Source organism: Trichechus manatus, unplaced genomic scaffold (genome assembly GCF_000243295.1).
Source record: "Trichechus manatus latirostris isolate Lorelei unplaced genomic scaffold, TriManLat1.0 scaffold00030, whole genome shotgun sequence".
In the NCBI taxonomy this organism is placed as follows: domain Eukaryota; kingdom Metazoa; phylum Chordata; class Mammalia; order Sirenia; family Trichechidae; genus Trichechus; species Trichechus manatus.
This window is the reverse complement of record NW_004443966.1, coordinates 10011179-10023555: the sequence shown is the minus strand read 5'-3', so window position 1 is coordinate 10023555 and position 12377 is coordinate 10011179. Positions and strand designations below refer to the sequence as shown.

The 12377-nt window shown below is 35.3% G+C and overlaps 1 protein-coding gene across 3 annotated transcripts in view; it reads right to left on the bottom strand.

Annotated features, from left to right (window-relative positions):
• TRIP4 (thyroid hormone receptor interactor 4) overlaps positions 1–12377 on the bottom strand; it is a 53502-nt gene that overhangs the window by 39168 nt on the left and 1957 nt on the right. For all 3 annotated transcript variants that reach the window (XM_004374660.1, XM_023729717.1, XM_023729716.1), the window contains exons 2-3: positions 8352–8521; positions 7551–7687 (exon numbers count right to left, since the gene is read on the bottom strand). In XM_004374660.1, the coding sequence (XP_004374717.1) occupies positions 7551–7687; positions 8352–8521 (307 nt within the window). The remainder of the gene's footprint in view (positions 1–7550; positions 7688–8351; positions 8522–12377) is intronic.

Below are 12377 nucleotides of genomic sequence, written 5' to 3'. Positions count from 1 at the left end.
TCCTGTGACCCAGCAATTCAACTCATGGGTACATACCCAACAGACTTGTGTAAAAATGTTCACCCAAAGACATGTACAAAAATGTGCACTGCAGCATTAAAATTAGAAATTACCCAAATGTTCAACAGTAAAATGGATAAACTGTGATAAATTCACTAAACAGACTCTTACGTAGTGTTATGGATTGAATTGTGTCCCCCAAAAATGTGTGTCAACTTGTCTAGGCCATGATTCCTAGTATTGTGTGATTGTCTACCATTTTGTCACCTGATGTGATTTTCCTATGTGTTGTAAATCCTAACCTCTCTGATGTTAATGAGGTAGGATTAGAGGCAGGTATGTTAACGACGTAGGACTCAAACTACAGGATTAGGTTGTGTCTTAAGTCAATCTCTTTTGAGATATAAAAGAGGGAAGCAAGCAGAGAGACATGGGGACCTCACAGCACGAAGAAACAAGAGCCAGGAAAACAGCGTGTCCTTTGGACCCAGGATCCCTGTGCTGAGAAGCTCCTCCACCTGGAAAGACTGATGACAAGGACCCTCCCCTGGAGCTGGCACCCTGAATTCGGACTTCTAGCCTCCTAGACTGTGAGAGAATAAATTTCTCTTTGTTAAAGCCATCCACTTGTGGTATTTCTGTTATAGCAGCACTGGATGACTAAGACATGTAGCAAGAAGAATGAAAAAGTACAGCTACCCAAAACCATATGGACAAATCTCATAAACAGAATGTCAACTGAAAGAAGCTAGACACAAAAGAGTACCTACTATACAGCTCCATTTCTATATAGTTCAAACAGGCAAAACTAATCTGTGGTGCTGGAAGTCAAGAAAGCATTTTCCCTTGGGAGGAATGTGATTTTCAGGCATATAAGGAGGTCTTTTAAGGGACTGATATATAGGTATCAGAAGCCCTGGAAGTGCAGTGGTTAAGTGCTCGGCTGCTAACCAAAAGGTCAGTGGTTTGAACCCACTAGCCACTCTGTGGGTGAAAGGTGTTGCAGTCTGCTCCTGTAAAGATTACAGCCTTGGAAACCCTATGGGCCAGTTCTACTTTGTCCTACAGGGTCACTGAGTCAGAATCGACTCAATGGCAACAGGTTTTTTTTTTTTTTTTTTGGATATAGGTATTGTCAGTTTGTGAAAATTCATCTGTTCACTTCTGCATGTACGTTATAAAACAAAAAATTTTTTTTAAAAGAACCATGTTTATCAGCTTCTAACACTTAAAATCTAGAGATGCTTCTTTCTGAAACCATGTTGTGGTCTTTTTCATTACCTTCCCCCTAAATTGAGAGTTTCTCAATCATTTCCCAAGACTGAAGTTTCAGAGAAGAAAATTCTTCTTAACAGTTCTAGCATATACGGGAGTTACTACAAGGAAAAGAACAGGTCTTTGGTAAGTAAAAAGAGATGTGACATGCCCTAATGTCCAAGGTCAGAGAGTTGAGATATTGTCTCTAGAAAACATCAAATTAAATAAGAAGTCAACTTAAGTTAAGACTGAAAATCTGAGACAAGTACTGAAGATTTTATCCAATCTAGCAGGTTGCCATTTTTCAAAATTGGTCAGTGATATCTTTGGCTCTCAGGAATGGTGGTGAGGAGATTTTAAATCTCTAAGCAAAAGCTTGTATTTTGACCCCCATTAAAGTATCCAGTTGCATTAAAATAACATCATTGAGGGATTGGGGCTGTGCTTTGATGAAGTCTCTTACAAGTAATGGGCAAGAGGTACTTATTGCAAGAGAGGAGAGAAGACGGCAAACAGGAACATTCACAGCATATCATCTCATGCTTAAAACCATTCATTGGTTTCCTTTTGCACTTAGAATAAAATCCAAACTACTTATAATGGCCTACAAAGCCCTACATCTGTCCCTCAGTACTTTCCAACCTCATTTACATACCATTCTTCCCTTGCTTATTATCCTCCAGCCACACAGGCCTTCTGATACTTCCTAGAATATCCTCCCACCCTTGGCACTTGTTATTCCTTCTACCTGCAGTGTTCCTAGCCCCACTCGTCACACACTAGCTTCTTCTGTGTTCAGGTTTTAGCTACAATGTCATCTGAACGCCCTATCTAAACTAGCTCCATCCTACCAGTTATTGCCAATCATACCACCCTTTTTATTTCTTATGGCACTTTTCACAATCTATTACCTTTTTTTCTTTTTCCCTTTTTAATTTCTTTATCTTCTCTATCCTTTCATCTGAACCACTGTCATGGATTGAATTGTGTCCCCAAAAATATCTGTCAACTTGGTTAGGTCATGATTCCCAGTATTATATGATTGTCTACCATTTTGTCATCTGATGCGATTTTCCTGTGTGTTGTAAATCTTATCACTATGATGCTAATGAGATGGATTGGCGGCAGTTATAGTGATGAGATCTACAAGATTAGATAGTGTCTTATGCTAATCTCTTTTGGGATATAAAAGAGATAAGCGAGCAGAGAGACATTGGGACCTCATACCATCAAGAAAACAGCATCAGGAGCAAAGCGCATCCTTTGGACCTGAGGTTCGTGCACGGAGAAGCCCCTAGACTAGGGGAAGTCTGATGGCAAGGACCTTCCTCCAGAGCCGACAGAGAGAAAGCCTTCCTCTGGAGATGATGCCCTGAATTTGGACTTTTAGCCTACCAGACTGTGAGAGAATAAACTTCTGTTTGTTAAAGCCATTCACTTTGGTATTTCTATTATAGCAGCATTAGATGACTAATGGAAACCCTGGTGGCACAGTAGTTAAGAGCTATGGCTGCTAACCAAAAGGTCAGCAGTTTGAATTTACCAAGTACTCCTTGGAAACCCTGTGGGGCAGTTCTACTCTGTCGTATAGGGTCGCTATGAGTCGGAATCGATTCGACGGCAATGGGTTTGTTTTTTGGTTTCTTAGATGACTAAGACAACCACTAAAATGTAAACTCTAGAAGAAAAAGAAAACCTAATATGCCTTGTTTATCGATATACTTCCAATATCTAAATCAGTGCTTGGCATACAGCAGACATCAATAAAATTTCTGAATAACCAAATGAACTGCCTGTGGAAGATCAAGATAGGTTTACCTACAAGTCCAAAAATGCAATCATAAGTATTTAGAGGGGATAAACCACTTTTTCAAACTTTTTTCCAAGCTTGCTTTTAATGAGTACAAAACACTCAAGGGCAAAATATAGACTCAGAAACAGGCTGCTGGCATACAAATAGCTTTTAAAGTATCAAGGGATATGAAATTAAATGTTAAATGATTATTAATTTGAAGCTCTTTCCCCACCTAAGTCTGGGAACTCAAGAGTAAACCAGAGTTTTTATTTTACCTTATTAAAACCTACTTAATAGCAAGCATCAGGGGAACTTATTATTCATTAAGGGCCAGTAATACATTCAGTAGAACACTCTGTCAAGCTACAATTGGCATCTACAGCACTAAAAAGCTAAGTTTTACCAGTAGGAATATTACATAGTCAAGGCAGCCTTCTTTAATGTGGATTCATAAATGATTAGAGGAAAACGGAATGAATTAATTAAAAGGTTAAAGAATTACAAAAAAGAAAAAAATTAAAGAGACTAGCATACACCAATTTTAAAATTACTTATAAATAACCTCAAAATATTTTAAAACAACTAGAATTTTTTAAAAAGCATCTTTAGGAAAATGATTCAAAGGAGAAAATGTAGATACTAGTTCTCATGTTGCTTTTGACAATTTTCTTTCTTAAACATTAAAAATTAATTCATTAAAAGTTTACTATTATATTTTATATCATTGTTTCATAATCACTAAATAAAATTATGAAATAAGAGTTTATAAAATAAGACTTTAACAACTTCATCTATTATTTCAACACTCTTACTAGAAAATATTTTCATTTAACGCTTACTCTTATTTGCTAAGATTCCATATACTTCTAATTACTATATATGTAATACACACACACATACATATTTTCTACTTAAAAAACAACTATTTTTACTTATAAGAGTTAATACAAAAAAAAAATCACTCAAAATAATGTTCAGGTGGATTACGAACCTAAATGTCAAAATCAAAACTTTTAAATATTAGAAGAAAATTTATGAGAATATCTTTCTCACTTTGGGGTGAGAAAAATGTCATAAAGCTTAAATAAGCCACAAAAGACATAAAACACACACAAAAAAAAGATCAAGATATCTGACTACATCAAAATTAAACATTTTATGAGTCAAAAGATTACCACTAAGGACAAAATACAGATTAGAAGAGATCTGTAATACATACAACAAAGGAGTAATACATAGAACACATAAAGAACTATAAATCAATTTGAAAAACAATTAATTCAGTAGGAAAACAGGCCAAGGATATGAATAAGTAGTTTACAGAAGAAGAAACCCAAAAGTCTAGAAAACCCCCCCAAAAAACAAAAAAACTCCAAAATGACATTCCGCCTCTCTTTAGAAATCATGGGATTGCAAACTTATATAAGATACTCTTTCTCATTCTTAAAATGGGCAAAACTTTAAAAGTCTGACAACACTGTGTCTTGGCAAAAGAGGGGAAAAGAGAAATCTATGGCCCTGCTGGTGGAAGTATAAAACTGGTACAGCCACTTTAGAGACTAATTTGGTAGCATCAATAAAGATAAATTAACAATGCCTACAACCTAGCAATTGTAGTAACAAGTAAACACACCTTACAGAAAGTCTCTCAAATGTACACAAAGGAGAGATGTACAAGAATGTTCACTGCAGCACGTTTTGTAACAGCAAAATATTACAAAAGCACAAATATGTATTACTACACGTTGATTTAATTGATATAATTGATTATATGGAGAGATTAAATCAATGGAATATTATATAGGAGTTAAGAGAAGCAACCAAAGTTTATATATTGGCATGGAGAGCTCTAAAAAATTCGGAATTCTAAAAAAGGTTTACAAACTATAACAGCGTATTATTTACGTACATCAAAACACACACACACGCCAAACTATACTACTTTTATTGTTCATGGACACCTATATATGAAAAAATGTATTATTATGATTCACACCAAATACATGATAGCACATAGTTACTTGTAGGGTAGAAGGAAATGGGACTGCGGATGTAGGGTTTCGCAAAATGGGCACTTTGGCAGTGTTGATTCTTTGCTGTGGGTGCTGTCCTGTGCATCGCAGAATGTTTGGCAACATCCCTGGCCTCTACCCATTAGATGTCAGGAGCACCCCCTCCGTGACCTGACAACCAAAAATGTCTCTAGACTTTGCCAAGTGTCCCCTGGGGGTATAGGGAAAAAAGAGGCTTTTGACTTTATCTGTATGGTTCTATTTATTTAAAAAAAAAAAACAAACCCAACTTGAAATGAATATGAAAAAGTATATCAATTGTCCATTCTAGGTGGTGAGCACTTGGGTGTTTGTTACATTACTTGTTACTCTTTTACTTTCCACATTAAAAAAAAGCTATTAATGTTCATTGTAAAAAAGAGACAAGAAACTGAGAAATGAAGAAAGGCAAAAAGGGAAAAAGAGGGAAAATAAAACAAAAGAAATAAAAAAAAAAAAAAAGAAGAAGAAAGGAGATACAAGTATAAAGAAGAAAATTTAAAATAATGATTATCATATCATCTGAAGAAAAAACACCCTTGACATTTTCCTCATGGTCTTTTTTATGTATTTATATGGTTCCATGGAAATCAGGGGTGTACGTGCATTTGGAAGGAGTCCCTGGGTGACGCATACAGTTAAGCGTTCAACTACGAGCTGAAAGGTTGGTGTTTCAAACCCACAGAGATGTCTTGGAAGACAGGCTTGGTGATTTGCTTCCAAAAGATCACAGTCTTGAAAACCCTATGGAGCAGTTCTACTCTGGACACATGGGGTCATCATGAGTCAGAATCAACTTGACAGCAACTAACAACAAATGTTTGCACCTAAATGTATGATTGTGCATACATGTATGTGCGTGTGTGTATATACATACATGTATATATACACATAAAACCAAACTAAACCCATTGCCATTGAGTTGATTCCAACTCATAGTGACTCACAGGACAGAGCAGAACTGCCCCATAGGGTTTCCAAGGAGCAGCTGGTGGATTCAAACTGCCGACCTTTTGGTTAGCAGCTCTTAATCACTGCGCCACCGGGGGTCCACATACATATACATACATACATATATATATATACACACACACACCCATATATATATACATCTTTGATTCATGTTTATTTCCACTCGATATTCTGTGGTATGCATTTTCCCAAGTTATATATTTTGGAGAACAATTTTATTAGCTGTATGGTATTCCATCAAATGAGGGAACAATAATTTATTTAATCTTTCTCCTACTGCTGGACAATCAGGTCAGTTCAATATTCAATATTATTAATAACACTATACAGAATACAAGTTTTTTTCTGTATATTTCTGATTATTTCCTCAAGTTAGATTTCTAGAAGTAATATTAATAGTCTAAAGCATACGAACTTTCAGTTCTTGACGCATGCTGTCAAACTACCCCACAGAAAGCTTAAACCAATCTATGTTGCCACCAGTAGCGTATACAAGTTGGAACTGACTCGACGGCAACGAGTTTTTGGGTAGTTTTTGGGTAGTGTATAGGAGACGCCTGTTTTAATACCTCACTATCACTTTTTAAAATATTTGACAATTTGATCGGCAATATTTCAATAATTTAATGTATAATTTATTTGATGACTAGTATGGTGACCAACCACCCTGTTTATCTGGGACTGGGGAGGGGGCGGTTCCCAGCAGGCAAAGTTTTCAGTGCTAAAACTGGGAAAGTCCTGGGCAAAGTAAGATTAAACATTTTTTTGTTTAGCAGTCATTTGTGCTTCTTCTTTTACGTATAATAGTTTTTGCTCATCTTTTTCCTATTGACAAAAAGCTTTTATCATTTTTTTCTGTAACATTTTTGTAGAAACGCTTTTCCATCTTTTTGGCATGATCATCAGACTCAGAATTTTTTGGTGACGACACTTCCGTTTTAGCTCAATTAACTCGTCCCTTCTTCTGGGAAATTTAGCCTGTCATATTGGCATGATTATAAATATTTCTGCTTACTCCACAGTGCTGTGATAAGAGTCAAAAGACAGAATGTGAAAAAGTTCTAAAAGCTGAATTAAGATGATGATGGTGGTAGTGGAGACGGGCTCAGAATGGGAACACTCCTAACAAGAGCTAGAATTGGGCCGTTTTTTTTGTATAAACACACAACAAAATGTTGAAAATGAAGTGTTGCGGCCCTTCCTTAAATATTTTCCATCATATATAATATATAGACACACATATATCTCAGTCTCATCTCTAAGCAAAGATGGCCTTATAATATTGATGTAATCGTGCTGCCAAAAGAAATCTACTATACAGAAAGCAGTATATCATAATTATCATTTTTTTCTCATGTATTTGTTGAAAAATTGCCCTTCTAGACCAATTTGTACACTTTGCTCTCTGAAATGCGTTAGTTACTTCCTGTTCTTCTCCATATAGCCAGAAAAAGCTTCATTCTATAAGCACTCACCTTGGCCAAATCAAAAGGTGTTTTAACCTCTACGGCTGTGTCAGGTTCAGCAAATGAAGAAGGGACTTCCTGTCTGTTTCTCCCTTTCCGTCTACTTTTCTTTATTTGGTCTCCTGATCTCTGCCCATCTAAAATTTCTTTAAAGAAAAAGAAATTATATATATGTAGGCAGACTGATAATAGCAGAATTCATTGTTAAACTTCTAATAGCCAATAAAGAAAATGCAATCCTTAATATCTTGAGCCAACGTATCAAGCCAGGCAGATTTTTAAATTATCTTTTTCTCTCAAACCAGAATTAAATTTAAGCCATCATTCTCAAGATTGTATTCAGTTATAAAAAACAACAACAACAAATACTACTGGTCAGGATTAAGAAACTGAATTAATATCTGATATTATAGATTGTATAATAATCTACAGTTAGACATGGGTTCGATTCTTTAGTTTGATGCTCATCTTTTATACTGTTTAACTAAATACTTAACCTCTAAATGCTATTCATACAATAATTAACCAACAGGCATACATATAGCTGAAAAATGTTTCTTTAATTCACATAAAAAATTTTCAAACTATTCTGAAGCCACATTTTGTGTCTGGAAACAAGCATTCTTGAGATATTTTCTAAGTTGAAAAAGTCTGAACTAGAACAATAGTTGTTACAGATTATATAGAACGAAACTAAAAAAAGGACACGTGATTCTGCTTAAGCTAGCTGTGAGGAAATGCAGCCTGACAGAAAATACCAGGTCCTATAAACCTGGTATTAAAATAAATAACATTTCAATCTTTACTTACCATCCTTTTTGAAGTATTGCTGCAAAGGATCAGAAATAGACTCCTGATCATTATTTTGCCATCTGATTATAAGCTCTTCGATGAATTGACCTTTTTTGCCCTCATTTCCCTGGAGGAGGTCAGTGACATATTCTCGTATCTCTTCAGCACTCTCAATTGACAAAACATACCTCAGGAGGAAAAGATATAAGCTGTTGAAACAAAGCTAGTTTCCAATATGTTTTTCAATAATTATCAGGTAGTAAAAACCATTAATTCACTGATCAATCCACTAGAGTGTTTACACTGAGTCAACTACCATGCTAGATGCCAGGGACAGAAACTCGATTAGGACAAGGAGTAGCACATAATGTAACCTTCACACATATTTAGCCATTTATTATTTCTCTATTTCTACAATGAAATTGCTGTTGTGAAGATAGACTAGCGGGGCTGTCCCTAACATACAGTATTTCCTATAATTACACTTCTGCAATAATTATATTTTCCTGTAAACAATATGAATTACTTAATTCCTATATTGCAAAATCTAAAATTTTTCTACTTTTTGCTAACATGAATATATACTACAACCTGGCCAGTTGCTGATTCTATATTAAAAATATATATATAAATCAACATTAGCATTACATCAGAATAGAAGAGATTTTAAGGAAATGTTATAGAGAGTTCCTTAAAGTGAAGTGAAAGTATAAGCCAGTATAACTTTTCTAGAAATCAGCCAATATATTTCAAGTTCCTTCAAAACGATCCAAGAATTCCATTTCTAGGATCCTACATGAAACAACAGACACAGAAAAATTTATGCAAAGAAGTTAACTGCATCATTACTTGAATTAGTGAAAACTGAATACTATTTAAAACATCTATTGATGGGGAAGAGGTAAGTTTAGGTTTTTAGATTTTATAGAATATAATATTATGATAACACTAAAAGTGAAATTTTTGAGTAATTATTATTGACTTGTGAAAATGTTCCCATTATGATGTTAAATAAAACAGTAGGGTAGCTGTGCAGCATATGGTCCCAACTACTATGAAAAGAATGTATATATACATACACTTACACACTTATGCATAGAAAAAGGCTAGCAGGTTGTACGCTAAAATGATTACCACCGACTGGTAGGCTTAAAGGCAGTCTTTATTTATTTGTGTTTTCTTTTTTTTCTACAATGAATATGTTTTGAAATAAGTTACATTGTAATATACATAGGAAAAAAGACATGAAGAATGTGAAGATTGTTGAAACAGCAAATGTTTTGTTACCTATATTCACCACAATTTAAAAAATGGTTAAAAAAAGAAGATACAAAGAGAACATACTAATGGAAACAGTGGTTGTTTGTGGGGTGTGGCATTATAGTAATTTTATTTTCTTCCTTTTCTGATTCTTTTGTTTCTTCAGTGAATATGTCTTAACATTAGAAAAGAAGTGATACAAATTACTTATAAATTAAGATATCAGATCTTGAAAGCATTACAGGACCTGAAGAAATTATAATTTAGACACACTGGTAGAGGAAAGAAGACAAATTATTATAGCAACGCTGTATCTTTTTCCTAATATGGGAGATATGCAGTCATGATCTGTGGGTGAACAAATCTGTGCCTTTGGGCTAGGGCATCAAACTGGTTGGTTCAGGTTTGAACCCCTGCTAAGAATCTGCATTTCCACCCTGGATATACTGAATCAGAATCTATATTTTAACAAGATTTCCAGGTGATTCTTACCTATAATAAATTCTGAGAACCACTGCTCTACTGGTGGTTCTCAGAACTGGTCCCTAACCAGCAGCACTAACATTGCCTGGGAACTTGTAAGAAATGCAAATTCTCAGCAGGGGTTCGAACCTGAAAACACCAGTTTGAAGCCCTGCTTTGGGCCTCACTAAGAGTATATTCAAACCTACCATAAATTTAAAAAAAGACAACAGTTCTTCAGAACTTTTACATTTTAGTCAACTTGATCCCCAATTTACTCAGAGGCTGTGGTGCATAAAAGGCTGAGGTTCCAGTCCACCCAGATGAACCTTGGAAGAAAAGCCTGGCTATCTACTTTAGAAAAATCAGCCATTGAAAACCCTATGGAGCACAATTCTACTCTGACACCCACGGGGTCAGAATTGACTTTATGGCAAACTGGTTTACTGGTATCAAAGACTCACAGAGCTGCAAAGAACCTCAAGTGATTATTTAACCTTAGAGTTTTCAAACCATAGGGAAGAACTTAAAGAATTCCAAACACATTTGATTAAACTTTATTTTAAATATTTAACAAAGTATAATACAGGACAGCATTCATCCAAATGTGTCATATACCAAATGTTATAAAAATGGAGTCAACCAAAACATTGATTTCTGCAGTGGAATAATGTTTATCTTGCTAACTGTGTGTACAGAGCTTCATGTCCCATAAATGTGTCACTGATAAGGAAGGTAATAGCTCTGTGCTCTTTTTTTTTTTTTTTTTAATTCAGGCCTCTTCAAGGCTACTCATATGAAATTGTTCAAGATAGTGCACGTTTACAGTACACCTAGGTCATTTCCAATTAAATGTCATGCAGGCCCAGCAAATTTCCATAGCAAATGCTTTCATCTTGGCAATAATAGCCCCTTGTACAACAACTAGTGAACATCTAATAAGTGGTTCAATAGTAATTATATCATAGGTAGATTTAGTGCTTAAGTTTTGGGCACTTCTTGTCTAACTTACATTTATGATTTAAAAAAATGCAAGCAGGTGTTTAGGCTAGTGATGCAACCTGAAAACTTCTTTTTCTTCAAATTTCAAGATGTGGATAAGTTTAGATGAAGAGAACGGGGGCTGCAAAATGAGCTGTTAAATAACTATGAGCATCAGAATTTTCCTGATACTTTGTAACCACGTAAGACACAGCTGGATTCTGAGACTGAGAAGACGCATCTATCCTCCAGATCCCATTTCAGATTCTTGATTCACCAAAAATAGCCTCAATGTTTTTTTTTCAACTGAGTGACTAATGTGGTAAATCTGTATTTACTTACATCTGTATTAATAAAAACCACTTTTTTGTACTTTATATATTACAAATTCTCGTGATTTTATTTGATAGCAATACATTGCTTTAAAATAATAGTTTGAAAACTACTTATTTAATCTAATCTTGCCCTCAAATAAGGGTAAAGTCAAACCATACAATTTGGCTTTTTTTTTTTTTTTTTCTTTTTGTAGGCTTTTCCAGTATTTTTTTTCAAAGTCCTTTAAAATAGGCTCTCTTAGACTGGAACACTTATACACTGTTGGTGGGAATGTAAAATGGTACAACCACTTTGGACATCGATTTGGCACTTCCTTAAAAAGCTAGAAATAGAAGAACCATATGATCCAGCAATCCCGCTTCTTGGAATATATCCTAGAGAAATAAGAGCAGTCACATGAATAGATATATGCATGCCCATGTTCACTGCAGCACTGTTCACAATAGCAAAAAGATGAAAACAACCTAGGTGCCTATCAACGGACAAACGGATAAACAAATTATGGTATATTCACACAATGGGATACTACGCAACGATAAAGAACAACGATGAATCTGTGAAACATAACATGGAGAAATCTGGAAGGTATTATGCTGAGTGAATTTAGTCAGTTGTAAAAGGACAAATATTGTGTAAGACCACTATTATAAGAACTCAAGAAAAGGTTTAAACACAGAAGAAAACATTCTTTGACGGTTATGAGGGTGGGGAGGGAGGAAGAGGGGTATTTACTAACTAGAAGGTAGACAAGAATTATCTTAGGTGAAGGGAAGGACAGCACGCACTGCAGGGGAAGTCAGCACAACTAGACTAAACCAAAGCTAAGAAGTTTCCTGAATACAATCAAACACTTTAAGGGATATGGTAGCAGGAGCAGGGGTCTGGGGACCATGGTTTCCAGGGACATCTAGGTCAACTGGCATAACAAAGTTTACTAAGAAAATGTTCTGCATCCCATTTTGGTGAGTGGTGTCTGGGGTCTTAAAAGCTAGGGAGCGGCCATCT